This window comes from Notechis scutatus, chromosome 4 (assembly GCF_049901735.1).
Source record: "Notechis scutatus isolate UNSWTSFEM ecotype Mainland chromosome 4, rNotScu1.2, whole genome shotgun sequence".
NCBI lineage: Eukaryota > Metazoa > Chordata > Lepidosauria > Squamata > Elapidae > Notechis > Notechis scutatus.
Genome location: NC_142012.1, coordinates 79,950,438 through 79,966,666, shown reverse-complemented (window position 1 = coordinate 79,966,666; position 16,229 = coordinate 79,950,438). Strand labels below are relative to the sequence as shown.

The window sequence follows — 16,229 nt, the reverse complement described above, 5'->3', positions numbered from 1 at the left end:
CTAAGCCAACCTTGAGCCTGGTGAGATTCGAACTTCTGGCAGCTGGCAGTCAACAGAAGTAGCCTGCAGCATTGCATTCTAAACCACCGTGCCACTACGGTTCTATCCACCAAACCATGAAGGCCTTGGACGTAAAATAAAATACCGCTTGGTCCCATCGTAGTTTCAGTTTCTGCAGCGGAAATGCCCTGCGAGATTTCTTCCATCTTTTGAGAAGCTACTTAGAGTGCAGTAAAGGTTTTGGAAGGACCTGGGTCGGAGGGTTATATTTGTATGTGAGCGCCGCGCGGCCTTTCCTTCCGAAATGCCTGTCGGATTTCCAAGGCGCCCAAGCATAAAATGGCCCTGCAATTGATCTCCCTGCTGTTCTGTGCCTTTAGGCCGTGTATCCCAGCCGAAGCGAGCCTGCGCTTAGTAAAAACGAACTGGTGCTAACCGCCGAATCCATCATGAAGAAAAACGAATTCCTTTGTTGCCAGGACAGCTTCCTGCAGGTATGGTTTTGTTTCTACCTCCCTTTTCCATGCCAAGGTCATTTTTCCTTCTTTCAAACTCGGAATGAATGCCCTTCTATTCCTCTCTTGATCCATTCAATAAACGGACTTCCATTTAATCTTTGTTAGCCTCTTCCTTGTCCGCATGTTATCTTTTTAAGACGAGAGGGTTTTATTTCAGAGCTCTTTGCCTGGATGCGGTCTTGATATCCAAAACCAGAGGTTTCTTTCCAAAAAGAAGAAAGAGGGAGGGTGGGAGGGAGGGAGGGAGGAAGGAAGGAAGGAAGGAGAGGAAGGGAAGGAAGGAAGGAAAGAGGAAAGAAAGAAAAGAAAAGGAAGGAAAAAAAGTGAGAAAGAGCAAGAAAGGAAAAAGAAAGGCAGAGAGGGAGGGAAGGAAGGAAAGGAAAAAGAGAGAAGGAAGGAAGGAAAAAAGGGAAGGAAGGAAAGAGGAAAGAAAGAATGAGGCAGGGAGGGAAGGAAGGAAAGAGGAAAGAAAGGGAGGGAAAGAAAGAAAAAGAGAAAGAAGGAAGGAAGGAAAAAAGAAAGATGAAAAAGAAAGAAAGAAAGCTAAACTAAGTTCCCAAAACATGTTTGCTTGTTGTAAAAGCAGAGAAGGGTTACTTTAACAACAGCAGAACACACTTTGTTTTTCCTATTCATTCTTGAAGGTGTTAACTGAAAGCGGCTATGTGGCCTATTATAAGGTAATTGACGCATGGGTGTGTGTGTGTGTGCGGTGTGTGTGGGGGTCTGGTGGGGTCTGCACACATTATGCCGAGGTGCGTTAAAGTCAGTGGGCTATTGGAGCAGCATAGAAACCTAATCAAATCAATCAACGTCGTCCTGGAACCTCCCCAGTGTATTCATTCCGGAGCTTAGCTTGCTAGTGGAGATGGAAATGCAGCTGGGCACCTCTGATGTTTTGCAAAAGCTGGATGCTCCCAACAATATACCTCTCTTAAATATTGTTTTTCCAACTAAAAATTTCAAGCCTTAACTGCTTGGAACGTGTGTTTCCTTTTTGTTAACCTTTAAAATGTGTCCGATTGTTTTGCCGTGGTTTTTTTTTTTTTGAAGAATCTTACCCTGTGCATGCTTTTTCAAATGAAAATCCTGTAAAAATTCACTGAAGCTGACAATGGTATTCCGTTTGTTCCCTTCTGCATTTGTCGTGTTGCTCTAGATTCAGAAAGAAGTAGTTTTTGATTGTTACGTTTTAGAGGCTTCCCAAAACCAATGAAAAAAAATGGCTGTTGTGGCCGGAAATTCAGTCTTCCCGTCAACTTTCTAATTCTTTTTTATGTAGGGCTCAGTAGATGGCAGCACTTCACTGACTTCACTCAGGACTAAGAAGCTAAGCAGGGTCAAGCTTGGTAGTACTTGGAGGGGAGACCACCATCTCACAAGGATGGAGGCATAATTGGGAAGCAGAAAAGAAATGCTATATACAGAGTCGGAAGCAATAGCAAACCACTTCTGTATTGTTGGCAAGAAAACTGCAGTGCCTAGAAAGTCAGCAGGGGTTGAGTTTGACTTGAAGGAAACTTTACTTTTTTATTTTTTCTCCTACTAACCACTTTTCCCCTCCCTCTCCTAGTATATAAAGTACTGTTAAATATGGAAGCTCCTGGTGACTTTTTGTCATTAATCGGCAGAAACGAGACACAAAGCTAAATACACGCTATTCTTTATTGCAGGAAATTAAAAAATTCATCAAAAGCATGTCTGAAAAGATCAAGAAAACCAGGGACAAGTATGGCATTAATGACAATGGCACAACAGAGGTAACCTGCCTAATGGGCGCTTTCTGTGGATTTGGGATATATAGTTTGGGCGATGGAAAGGAGGATCTTATGGCTTGACTAAATTCAGGTGCTGTAATCCTGAATTTCTCTCCTCGTTTTAAATTCTCTGAATGTGCCCAATGTATGTATCATTGGTTCAACATGAAGAGAACTAGAGGAAATGAAACACTTCTGGTGCACGTATAAGAATTCAGATATTTTCAAGAGGCCATTCCTAACACTTTCCTAAAAGGTCAAAGCTAAATGGTGATTTTTTTGCAGAAGAAAATTAGGTCGAATCATTTATTTCCAAGAATTGCGAGTGCCATAAAATAGGAATTGTGTCTTGAAAATTAAGGGAAATATAATGTTAATAGTAATACTATCAACTCTGAAGCGAACCTGGCTGAAGCCATCTTTTACTGCCTCATAGTTGCCACAAACTCTGAAAGGGGATGGTGGAAAGTAGATAGACAGGCTAACAGTCAAAACAAAAAGTTTTTTTTGGAGGAACCAAGGTCATCCCAACAGGTGGCAGTTGAAAAAGGGAGAGGAGTGACCAAGCAGCCTGCCAAATAACGTGACTGGTGACATCTGGGGTGGGAAATATTTGCTCTTTTAATTAGGCTAAAACTATGGGAACTTTTAGAGTTGGTTTTCACTGGCTGTGCTGATATGGTATACCCAATAAACATGTTCTTTGAGGAATCTGCCTGCCTCAGAGTTCTGCTTTGGGCAGATGCGTTACTCAGAATGCTATCTAATAAAGATAGATAACTTGGTCAGAATATTTTCAGAACAGACTTCCCCAATTTTCTGACCTCTACCTATGTGGAACGTCTATTCCTATAGTCCAAGGGTCTTCAAACTTGGCAAGTTTTAAGACTTGTGTAGTTCAATTCCCAGAATTCCTGAGCTAACGTGACTGGAGGAGGAATTCTGGGAGTTGAAGTACACAAGTCTTAAAACTGTCAAGGTTGAAGACCCCTGATCTACAATATCTATCTTTTATCTCCACCTACTGTCTGTCTGTCTGTCTGTCTGTCTATCTATCTATCTATCTATCTATCTATATATATATATCTATATCTATATCTATATCTATCTATCTATCAAATCTATATCTGTCTATCTATCTATCTATCTATCTATCTATCTATCTATCTATCTATCTAATCTGTCTATATCTATCTATTATTCCAAGTGATCTTCAAAGTTCTTGGCCAGTTTAAGACTTGTGGTCTTCAACTCCCAGAATTCCTGAGCTACCATGACTGGAGGAGGAGTTCTGGGAGTTGAAGTCCACAAGTCTTAAACCGGCCAAGTTTGAAGACCCCTGCTATAGTCCTTATTCAGCACATCTGGATTCAGGAAGGCTCGTCTGGATCTATAGTATATCCAACTTCAGAGGCGAGAAAGGCTGTACTTATTTTACAACAAAACCTACTTGCCTTCATGTTTAAAGCTGTTTCTTCAGATACAAAATCCCAGGAGTGGGAAAGACTGTGATTAAAATTCACTGTAGTTCGTTCCCATAGCAGGAAACTTTAGTTTTTCCCAAGTCCTTGTTAGACACCATCATATTTAAGATTAGTAGAAGCCAAGCAAGGAGATAAATGTTTACAGAATACAGAATTGTTGGAAGGGGCATTGGAGGTCTTCTAGTCCAACCCCTTGCTCAAGCAGGAGACCCTATACCATTTCAGACAAATGGCTGTCCAGACTTTTCTTAAAAACCTCCAGTGATGAAGCACCCACAAATTCTCAATGCAAGCCCTTCCACCGGTTAATTGTTCTAGCTGTCAGAAAATTTCTCCTTAGAGGAGGTTAGTTCCCTCTTTGATTAGTTTTGATCTGTTACTTCTTGCCCAGACTTCAGATGTTTTGGAAAATAGGTTGGCTCCCTGTTCAAAGCACCTTGAGGGAATTCAAGAAGTTGGGGAAGTGCAAGACGTTCGGTGACCCTTGGAGCTAGTGACTAATATATTGAATAGACTTGCAATCGTACTTGTAATATACTTGTAATGACAATATATTGAATATATGATTGACTACACATATTGAATATGTTGGTAATCATTCTGGGTCTTCGTCCTTTTAGCCCTACGTTTTATACCAGTTGGACCGAATCACTCCAACCCAGCTGGAAAAGTTTCTGGAGATCTGCAGAGAGAAGTATATGAGGTAGGATCTTCTGGTTGAATCTCTTCTTGGTCAGTTTCCATCCTTGTCTGGCCTTCAGGTGCTTTAGAAAATAGCTTGACCCCCTCCTCCTCCTCCTCGCTGTGGCAGCCCCTCAAATATTGGAAGATGCTATCATGTCTCCCCTGGTCCTGCAATCTTTCTGACATGTTTTGGTCTCCAGGTCAAAACACATGAGGAACCGTTGCAGGAACTGGGTATCTATGGCCAGTCTAGGCGGAAGGAGATTTGCACAATTGCCAGCTGCAATTCAGATTAGTGTCCATGGATTGGCTTTCTTTTCGATGCGCTGGTTGATTGTACTCAGGAAATTTCTCCCAAGTTCTAAGTTGCTTCTCTGATTTTGCTAAAAGTAATCAATAAATAGCCAATTAGCCTGTCTTGGTGATGGGTATTGTATATGTTTGAGAAATTTGCCTTAAACCCGACCCAGGCTCCTTGGTAGATAGAAGCTTTGAGCCTGTTCTCCTTGTTATACACATAAACAAGGGTGTGTGCTATTGACTTATTTAAACAAGGAAGTAAAATATTTTTAAAAATGACTTTGGAGATTCTCAGTCCTTTTTTAAAATATTTTACTTGTCCCATAGGTGCTTTTTTTTTTCAAAAGGCAACTGGACTTTGTTTTCCCTTGAAGAGGTTTCGCTTCTCACCCAAGAAGCTTCTTCAGTTCTGACTGAATGGTGGAGTCACCCGGTTTAATATAAATCCATTTTAAATATGGAGAACGTAACTCTTGATCTTTCGAGAACTTGGCTGCGTTTGAACAGAAGAGAATCACAGAATTGGAAGGACCCTTGGAGGTCTAGTCCAACCCCCTGCATCCTATACCATTTCAGACAAATGGTTCAGATTGTTTCAGACAATCTCTTCTTTAAAAAGTATTGGAGCATTCACAACTTCTGGAGGCAAGTTGTTCCACTGGTTAATTGTTCTGACTGTCAGGAAATTCCTCCTTAGTTCTAGGTTGTTTCTCTCCTTGATTAGTTTCCATCCGTTGCTTCTTGTCCTGCCTTCAGGTACTTTGGAGAATAGCTTGACTCCTCCTTCTTTGTGGCAGCCCCTAAGATATTGGAAGACTGCTCTCATGTCTTCCCTGGTCCTTCATTTCATTAAAGTAGACATATCCAATTCCAGCAACCATTCATTATATGTTTTAGCCTCCAGCCCCCGAATCATCTTGGTTGCTCTTCTCCGCACTGTTTCTACTCTAGACTCTCAACACCTTTTTTACATTGTTGTGACCAAAGCTGGATGCAATATTTCAAGTGTGGCCTTACTAAGGCATTATGAGGAGCCTCTGTGACGCAGTGGTTAGAGTGCAGTACTGCAAGCTACTTCTGCAGTCAGCTGCCTACAATTTGGCTGTTCCAATCTCACCAGGCTCAAGGTTGACTCAGCCTTCCATCCTTCTGAGGTGGGTAAAATGAGGACCCAAATTGTTGGGGGCAATATGCTGACTTTGTAAACTACTTAGAGAGCAGTTAAAGCACTATAAAGTGGTATATAAGTCTTAAGTGCTATTGCTATTATAAAGTGGTATTGTCAGGGTTCCGACGGATGCCCTAATTAATTCATGAGCCTCGAGCCAAGTTTCAAAAGAAATCCAATTATTTATTAGGAGCAACATGCCAGCCCTTTTCCCAAGTGCAGTCAGGTCTGCTCTACATAATTTACTGTTCACCTATGACCCTGTTTCCCCCCCTCCCCCCTTGAGTTGATAGGTATTTTCAACACGGCCACAAAGCAGCAAGGGAATGGGTAGCTATGGAATGAACAAAAATCCATGTCTCTTTGAATCTGGTCTCTTAGGGCACAGATGGAGCCAGGCTCTGCAGTGGGAGCGCTCTGTGCGCAAAGCATCGGGGAGCCCGGCACGCAGATGACCCTCAAGACTTTCCATTTTGCTGGTGTGGCCTCCATGAACATCACCTTAGGGGTGCCCAGGATCAAAGAGATCATCAATGCCTCCAAAGCCATCAGGTACGTGGGCTACAGAAGCAGGGGTGGGATTCCTGTTGAGGTAATTCCTCATTAGGAGAATGAACGCATACAGGGATACGTATTTGAGAGAAGTGTGTGAATAATACACACACAGCACACAGATACACTGTACAGTAAATGTTGGTTTTTACTTCCAATAAAAGTTTTAAGCAAAGTTCAAACACAGTCCTAAGTCATTCACAGGTAAGATCAGTCAGTTTTCATCCAGGGATAATCCAATAACAAAGTCCAGTGTCAAAAACAGTTCAGTATCAGACTTACATCAAATCCAAGAATATCAGTCAATTAGGAAGAACGGCAGTACTCTCCAACAGAAAGAAACAGAGATACACTCACACTCTCTTCTGAGACTAAGACTAAAACAACCCAGGTTTCTGGCTCCATCTTATGGCCGTTTGAGAAACCACACCCAATTATACTTTTAGGATTCTGTTAAAGAGACCGTATTAAAATGTCTATCCTGGCTTATATATTTCCAACCCAAATAGCTGTTAGGTGACTTATATTCCTAACAATTCCAGAATCCCAACAACCGGTTCCTTGCCCAGTTGCTGGGTGGACGTGGACGTGGTGGGTGTGGCCTACCGGAACTTCTGGAAGGGCCATTTTTGGCCTTCCCCAGAGTCTGGAGGCTTCCCTCGGGCCTCTGGGAGGGTGAAAGCGGCCTCCCTGGGCTCTGGAAACCAGGAACAGACCCGTTCCTGGACTTCCGGAAGGCCTGTTTTTCGCCCTCCCAGAGCCTCTGCATGGGCCCTGCACTTACCTGCATCCAAAATGGGCTGCATGGAGATTCAGGGGAGGGGCGGGCGGGACCAGACGGTCGGTTCAACTTCCGATTCGGCGAACCAGATGCAAATTTAACATCCGATTCAACCAAACTTCTCCAAACTGGCTGAGTCCCACTGCTGTACAGAAGTGGTCCGAAGGATTGTAATAAGGTGTCTCGGTTAAAAATCTTTGCCTTTTCTTTAAAAAAAAAAAGAGCAACATTTACAGTTATTGGAGTAGAACATCATTGGTTGGTTTTTTGGTTTTTTTTTAGTAAGAAGGGATATACACACACGTTTCAAATTTCTGGATAAAAATGGGGTGGAAGAACTGTGAATTCGGTTCGATATTTTAAAAAAGCTCCTGAACTTCAAATATTTTTTTAAAGAGGTCTTTTGTATCAAGGGAAGTTAGTAAGAAAAAGTTAGGGAGCCAGTTTGGTCTAGTGGTTAAGGCACTGGGTTAGAAAGCAGAAACTTTGAGTTCAAGTCCCACCTTAGCCATGAAAGCCAGCTGGATGATTTGGGGCCAATCACCTGGAGACTGTGAGTTCTAATTCCAGCACAAAAGCCGATTGGGTGACTTTGGGTCAAACACCAGGGAGCTGTGAGTTCTAGTCCTGCCCTAATCCATTTTTTCATGCTAGTTCTTTTCAATTTCCAATGAGGCCGAAAAGAATCACTAATTTTTAAAATTCAGCGATGGATCAGTCTTCGAGGATGCTTGCTCTATGTACCACGCTAGGAGAAAAGCAAAGCATCTATTTACAGTAAAGTTGATGTAATTTATGTACAGTATAAAACATATAGAACATTAAGAATGGGGAGAGCATATATTGCTATGCGCTGGTTTTGCACTTTTTGTTGTGTGAATTATAAAACATCCACTTATTCTATTCTGTTCTGTTCTATTCTATTCTATTCTATTCTATTCTATTCTATGTATCTACCTATCTATCTACCTATCTTTCTATCTACCTACCTATCTACTCATCTCTATCTATCTACCTGTCTTTCTTTCTATCTATCTATCTATCTATCTATCTATCTATCTATCTATCTATCTATCTATCTGTCTGTCTGTCTGTCTACTTACCTACCTACCTACCTACCTATCTACCTATCTATCTATCTTTCTTTCTATCTATCTACCTATCTTTCTATCTACCTATCTTTCTACCTATCTACCTATCTATCTACCTATCTTTCTATCTACCTACCTATCTTTCTATCTACCTTTCTTTCTTTCTATCTACCTATCTTTCTATCTATTTACCCACCCACCTACCTACATAGACATACATACATACATACATTCATATATTTTAAAACCCTTTTCACATTTATGCTTCCTTGCTTATATGTAGCACGCCAATTATCACTGCCCATCTCGACATAGATGATGATCCTGATTTTGCCCGTTTGGTCAAAGGAAGAATAGAAAAAACACTTCTGGGAGAGGTACGGTGTGCTTCTTAATGACTAAATAGCTAGTTGTATGTACGGGTAGTCCTTGATGTATGGCTGCTTGCATAGTGACCGTTCGAAGTTACAACGGCACTGAAAAAGGTGACTTATGGCCTTTTTTCACACCTACGACCATTGTACCATCCCTGTGGTCATGTGATCAAAATTGGGACGCTTGCCAACTGACTCCTATTTATGACGGTCGCAATGTCCCAGGGTCCCCTTTTATGACCTTCTGACGAAGAAAGTCAGTGAGGAAACCGGATTCACTTAACAACCGTCTGACTAACTCAACAACTGCAGTGATTCACTTTAACGATGGTGTCGAGAAAGGTTGTGAAACGGGGCCAAACTCACTTAACGCCTGTCTCGCTCAACCACACAAATGTTGGGCTCTGCTGTGTTGTTAATCCAGCGAGTAGTTGGAAACAAATCTGGCTCTTGAGAAGTTTTTCTTTGGACCTGCAGATATCGGAGTACATCGAAGAAGTCTTCCTTCCTGACGACTGTTTCATTCTTGTCAAGCTTTCTTTGGAGAGGATTAGGCTGCTGCGGCTGGAAGTAAGTACGAACAACGGGAGTAACTTAATACAGGTGTAAGTTTTGGAGGTTGTTGTATTTCAGGAAGGAGGTAAAGGTTAAAACTTAGAACTTAGGATAAGTTCCCATCATAAGTGTTTGGTTCAAAGGACCATATTTTTCGCTCCATAAGACGCACTCCCATTTTTGGCCGAAAACGGGACTTGGGGAGGCCGAAAACAGGATGTGCAGGGAGGTAGAAAACGGGACGCACAGAGGCCAAAATCGGGACACACAGAGGCCGAAATCAGGACACACAGAGGCCGAAAATGGGTCACAGGGAGGCTGAAAAATGGGGCCCGCGGAGGCCGAAAACGGTGCAGGGAGGCTGAAAACGAGATGCACAGAGGCAGAAAATGGGGCGCACAGAGGCCAGAATTGGGGCCAAGGAGGCTGAAAATGGGGCCTGCAGAAGCAGAAAACGGGACACAATATTTGGCAATATCCGCTCTATAAGACGCACAGACATTTTCACCCACTTTTTTTTGGGGGGGTGGGGGGGAGTGCGTCTTATGGAGCGAAAAATACGGTAATCTTTTGAAGGTCTTGTCCGGTAGTGATTCTATGCTTGTGGGAGCAGACCAGAGGCCAAAAACCGATGCAGGTAATGAAATGACATTTTCCACCACCCCCCGCACAGGTTAATGCGGAGACTGTGAGATATTCCATTTGCGTCTCGAAGCTCAGAGTGAAGCCCGGGGATGTGGTGGTCCACGGGGAAGCGGTAGTCTGCGTTACTCCCCGTGAGAATAGCAAGAGCTCCATGTATTATGTCTTGCAGGCTCTGAAAGAAGAGCTGCCAAAAGTGAGTATTTTTCATTTTATTGTCGTTGATGAGCAAGTGAAATTGTTCCAAGTTTTCTGGTTTTTTTTCTAGAAAAGGATTGCCTTCGGAGTCTTCCAAACAGAAAAAAATAATTCATAATATTGCTGCAACTTTTCTTACGGCTTTTTGGACGTTCAGCCAGATGTTTAAGTTGGATTTGCATGGAGTCCTGCCCAAAAGATCTGGAAGAGGCAGGTGTGGATAGGATAGGATAGGATAGAATAGAATAGAATAGAATAGAATAGAATAGCAATGAATAAAATAGAACAGCAATGAATAGAATAGAACAGAATAGAATAGTTGGAAGGGACCTTGGAGGTCTTCTAGTCCAACCCCCTGCTTAGGTAGGAAACCCTACACCATTTCAGACAAATGGCTGTCCAATGTCTTCTTAAAAACTTCCCGTATTGGAGCATTTACAACTTCTGGAGGCAAGTTGTTCCACTGGTTAATTGTTCTATGTTTGATGGTATCTTCATAGGATTTCAGCTATTCCAACCAAAGCTGCCTTTTGAAATTGACTGAAGGTGATTTTGTCAATTCCAATGGTGCTGTTCAAGTGGTGCTCCAGTTTTTGGGGAATTGCACCCAAAGTGCCTATGACTATTGATACTATCTCCTTGATCTTTCTCCAAGACATCTCCAACTTGATAGTCATCCAGACTGGGGTTTATCAAATCATGGATTATTCAAGCTTCAGTGGGATCTCATACACTCTGACCTGATGAAAAAGCAAATTTTGATCGGGCAGAAAGCATTTATTTGCAAAATTTATGAAGCATCTTACCCCAGGGGCTGCCGATGACGTACAGAATCCAGAATTATCATATTTAAATAATCATAAGCAATAATAAATGGTAATGAAATGATTTTCTTCTAGCTGCTTAATCCGCCAAAGAGTTGAGAAATTCTCTGAGAATTCTCTGAGATTCTTGTTTGTTCATATTTACCCATTTTTCTTCTGGGAGAACATCTTAACTCCCAAGTCTTAGTAAAAACTGTGAAGGAAGCTTGTAGTTATATTTTTATACTACTAATCCTGTTTTTCCTGAGGTGTTCTGACCCAGGCTTCACCAAATCACGAAGCAGACTCCTTGTCCTGACAAAACCCTTTTTTATTAGACTGATTTGAATTCCTTTCATTCACATCCAGCAAAGTCCCAGCAAACAGTCTTTCAAGGGTGAATTACAACCACAGACCTTATCAGGCTTGGAGAGTTGCCAGGCCGATAGCTTCCAAGCGCAAGGCTGTACCAGAAAGTACTTGGCAAGGAGTCTCCCAAGAGTCACAAACAAATCTTCACACTAATTAAACGAACGAATTGTCTCCTGCAAACACCACTCCCCTTTCACTCCTCTTTATTCCCTATGGGAGGGGCCATTCACCATCCACCTGTGTCCTTACTCCCGAGTCAACCCTTGTTCCTTAGCTGTTCCCTTCTTCTGGCAGCTCTGTGCATGTGCACACTGGGAACAGGCTCCAGGGGTTCTTCTGCCTCACTGACGTCCAACTCTGAAGTCAGCTGATAACTGTGAGACAGCCCTGGCCCCATCTCTGCCTCCAATGCAGAGCCCTCGACAGAGCCTTCCCCAGACTCAAGGACTGGCCCAGGTTCCTCCTCAACCTCCTCACTGTCCGAGTCTGCCATCAGCTCCGCTGGCTGCTGGCGGGCCACAACATGAGGAAAAAAAATCAAATGTTTCTGCTTTTGGTTGTTTCCCTTTCACCTCTTAGGTTGTAGTGCAAGGTATACCGGAGGTGTCTCGTGCTGTCATTCATATTGACGAACAGAGTGGAAAGGAAAAGTACAAATTATTGGTGGAAGGTGACAACTTGAGAGCTGTCATGGCCACTCATGGGGTAAAAGGAACCAGAACGACATCGAACAACACTTATGAGGTAACACAAAACAAGAGGGGATAAATTGGTGGAACATAGCAGCTAAGAAAGAGACCCTAAGCATGCAACAGTATTGCTTGGTTTAGATCTTGCTTCTTCCATGAACTGGCTCAGGTACTAAAGTAAGGCCTTTATTTAAGCTTGGGGCCTTGTCCACAATATAGGCCTAATATATGTTTTGTGGGGTCAGTGTAAGGATGATAGTAAGTTCATACTGTGAATGATCATGGACATAGTGGTGGGGAAAAAAGACTTCACTCTTATTAGGTGGATGGATGGATGCATGGATGGATGCATGGATGTAGATAGATAGATAGATAGATAGATAGATAGATAGATAGATAGATAGATAGATAGATAGATAGATAGATACCCTGTTTCTCCAACAATACGGCCTCCCCCAATAGGAAGTCCCAGCATGTTTTATAGGCATGAAATGAAATTAAGCCCCTCCCCCCCAAATTAAGGCCTATGTTAAAACATGCGAAATGGGAGGGAATGGGGGGGGGGGCTTGCCATTAGGAAGTACTTTTGTTGCACACGGGCATATGGTGCTGCCTGCATTGACCCCAATACGAAGTGCCCCACCAACGCCGAGGTCAACATCCAAGCCGTCGCCGCCCGCCCGAAGATGCAAGGAGGGGGGGGAATTAAGTCACCTCCGAAAAGACGGCCTAGCCATTTTTTCGGGGCTCAAAAAAAAAAATAAGACCCAGCCTTATTATATGAGAAACACGGTAGATAGATGATAGATAGATAGATAGATAGATAGATAGATAGATAGATAGATAGATAGATAGATAGATAGATAGATAGATAGATAGATAGATAGATAGATAGATAGATAGATAGATAGATAGATAGATAGATAGATAGATAGATAAAGATAGATAATGAATAAATGATGAAGGTAGGTAGGTAGATGAATATAAATAGTGAGGGGGAGAAAGAGAGAGAGAGAGAGAGAATTATTTATATATTTCTCTAGCAAATCTATCAGGTATGCCATTGAAATGTGTAAAGAAGTGAATATAATTGGGTTGGAGAACAGAGAAAATTGAATAAGGATTTTTCCATTTCATTAAGGCAACATAAATTAATCTTCCAGGTTGAGAAAACCTTGGGCATTGAAGCTGCACGAACCACTATTATCAGTGAAATCCAATATACTATGGTAAACCACGGAATGAGTATTGATCGGAGGCATGTCATGCTGTTGTCAGACCTAATGACCTACAAGGTTTGGGGTGTTGTTTTTTTCCATTATGTATACAATTACTCATTCTTTCCCTGCTCTCATCCTGAAAAAATATATAAAGGAAGAAAAATGCTAAGAAAGGCTTGGCAATAATACCAGCGTGAGATTTGGGCAGGGGCCCTTCTCCTTTAGATTGGAGAAGGCTTTCTTTCCATTGACAACTTGTGTACTGCATGAGCCAGAAAGAGGGCTGAGAAAGTATCTACAGACCCCTCACATCCTGCACATAAACTAATTCAACTCCTTCCCCTGGGATGCCACTATAGGGCATTGGCAACCAAAACAACTGGATACAAGGACAGTTTTCTGCTCTGCCATCACTCTGCTTCCCACAGCATTGTCTCGGGCCTAAAGGTATTTTTGCCCATGTAGTAAGCTGCATTGATAATAATCTTTCTCATCTTCTCATTGTTCCTAATACCTTTGCCTATTGGTATCTATGGTTTGTCCCTTGTTCTATCTGATGATTAATGATGGTAACTATGATCTATGATCCGTCACTTAGTTGCTTGCACGTACACTGAGAGCTTATGCACCAGAGGCAAATTCCAATCGCACTCGGCCCATAAAGAATTACGTGCTATTCTATTTATATTTATCCTCCCATCTCTTGCGTTCTTTGTTGTACTCTGTATGTGCTTTACTGAAGACTTTGGTAGCTAATTTCACAGCAAGTCACGTCCTGTAATTGGTGGTAGGGGTGTGTGTGCTTTTTTAGTTTTTTTCAGAGAATGCGATAGTATTTATAATCCTTCTTTCAACCAGTGAGAAATCAAATAATCCCTGTTGGTTCTACCTGGTTTTCATCCCAATTTTTATGGATGGATGGATGGATGGATGGATGGATGGATGGTTGGATGGATGGATGGATAGATAGATAGATAGATAGATAGATAGATAGATAGATAGATAGATAGATAGATAGATAGATAGATATGCATATAGATAGATATATAGATAGGTAGATAGATATGATATGAATGGATGGATATATAGGTAGATATGATATGAATGGATGGATGGATAGAGATATGTAGAGATAGATAGATAGAGATAGATGGATGGATGGATATGGATGGATGGATAGATAGAGATGGATGGATGGATATAGATATCAATATGGATATATAGATAGGTGGATAGATATGATATGGATGGATGGATATGTAGAATATATGTAGAGATAGATAGGTAGATAGAGATGGATGGATGGATGGATGGATGGATGGATGGATGGATAGAGATGGATGGATGGATGGATATAGATATCAATATCAATATATAGATAGTAGATAGATATGATATGGATGGATGGATATGTAGAGATATGTAGAGATAGGTAGATAGAGATGGATGGATGGATGGATAGAGATGGATGGAGATAGATAGATAGATAGATAGATGATAGATAGATATGGATGGATAAAGGGAGAGAGAAAGAGATACACACACACACACACACACACACACACACACGGTCTCTCTGTATCACTTGTGATATGAAATTTCGGAGTGGAGCATTGCAAGCCTTGCCATTTTCATTGGTCTACCCTTTCGGCAACTCTCCAGTGATGTTAATGGCTTTCTCTCTCCCCCTCCCTCCTTATGGGATTAGGGTGAAGTTCTGGGAATCACTCGATTTGGGCTTGCAAAAATGAAAGAGAGCGTCTTGATGCTTGCTTCCTTCGAAAAGACGGCAGACCACCTCTTTGACGCCGCCTACTTTGGGCAGAAGGATTCGGTGTGCGGTAAGTATGATTTGCGGTTCAGTCAGGATGCCTCCCAGCCATTAGAGGTACATTCCTACAAATCGGTTTGTGTCCTTTATGTCCTTTATCATCAATTGAAGTCCTCTGGTAGAGTGAAAAAAAGCAGCTGGGTTTCATCCCATTTCTTTTTTTAATGTCACCCTGTGTGAATTGGGCGGCCGGGTCAATAAATAAACAAGTAATGCAGAAAAGCTGGGGAAAATGTGACACGTTTTCTTCTTTCCTTTCCTTGATGCTCTACAGGTGTTTCTGAATGCATTATTATGGGTATCCCAATGAACATCGGAACGGGACTGTTCAAGCTGTTGCACAAAGCTAATAAGGAAGCTGTTCCTCCAAGGCGGCCTTTAATTTTTGATAACCATGACTTCCACATCTCCCTTCCATCATAGCAGCAGCACCAAGGAATAACTGGATGGTGTGTGTATGTGTGTGCAAAAACTGGTGTGTGCTTTTCAAACAGGGTGTTAGGTGGGTGGGTGGGTGGGTGAATGGATGGATGGATGGGTGGATGAATGGATGGATGGATGGATGGGTGGATGGATGGATGGATGGATGGATGGGTGGGTGGATGGATGGATGGATGGATGGGTGGATGGATGGATAGATGGAACATGCAACCTGATCAGCCACTGAAAGTTGGACTTGTAGGGCTTATGCTGTAAATAGGCTATAAGCAAATGTCTATTTAAGAGTCAAAAGTAAGGAGGTAACCTTCGTGAGCCTGAATCCAGAAGCAAGTATATGTATGCTTTCTTTTTTCCCCTCCCAAAAATGTAAAAAGTTTTATGGACCATGGATTCTGATGCTGTATATGTGAATAAAAAGACGTTTTCCCCCCACAATGAAATGGAGGGAAAGGTGCATTTTACTGGGTAAACGTTTAATATTCTTTTCGAAAGTTAATTGTCATGAAGTGACATACTAGAAGTTTGTACGCCGACACAGATACGCATACAGCGGCAATGGCAAGGTAAAAGTAACCTAAAAATTAATAACTGATCAATAGAAACCAAGAAAGATTTGGAGAAATTATACACAGAGCAACATCCCAAATTTCAACTACACTGCTCTGCTGCTTCCTTCCTTGCTTCGGTCAGCATTCGAATTCATTCATTTTCTACAAATATATGCCATGATTTCATTGCTGTAAATCCTGTACTCATTTCCTTTCAGTAT

At 41.9% G+C, this 16,229-nt stretch overlaps 1 protein-coding gene across 2 annotated transcripts in view; it reads left to right on the top strand.

Annotated features, from left to right (window-relative positions):
- POLR3A (RNA polymerase III subunit A) overlaps positions 1-15,930 on the top strand; it is a 48,329-nt gene extending 32,399 nt beyond the window's left edge. Inside the window, exons 21-33 of one of the 2 annotated variants that reach the window (XM_087963907.1) lie at positions 381-494; positions 1,163-1,198; positions 2,192-2,278; positions 4,380-4,462; positions 6,293-6,463; positions 8,619-8,712; positions 9,187-9,279; positions 9,938-10,102; positions 11,859-12,023; positions 13,132-13,263; positions 14,897-15,029; positions 15,294-15,537; positions 15,658-15,930. In XM_087963907.1, the coding sequence (XP_087820033.1) occupies positions 381-494; positions 1,163-1,198; positions 2,192-2,278; positions 4,380-4,462; positions 6,293-6,463; positions 8,619-8,712; positions 9,187-9,279; positions 9,938-10,102; positions 11,859-12,023; positions 13,132-13,263; positions 14,897-15,029; positions 15,294-15,442 (1,422 nt within the window). In that variant the 3' untranslated portion in view covers positions 15,443-15,537; positions 15,658-15,930. The remainder of the gene's footprint in view (positions 1-380; positions 495-1,162; positions 1,199-2,191; positions 2,279-4,379; positions 4,463-6,292; positions 6,464-8,618; positions 8,713-9,186; positions 9,280-9,937; positions 10,103-11,858; positions 12,024-13,131; positions 13,264-14,896; positions 15,030-15,293; positions 15,538-15,657) is intronic. The other variant, XM_087963909.1, reaches the window with a different exon arrangement.
- The last annotated feature ends 299 nt before the right edge of the window (positions 15,931-16,229 follow it).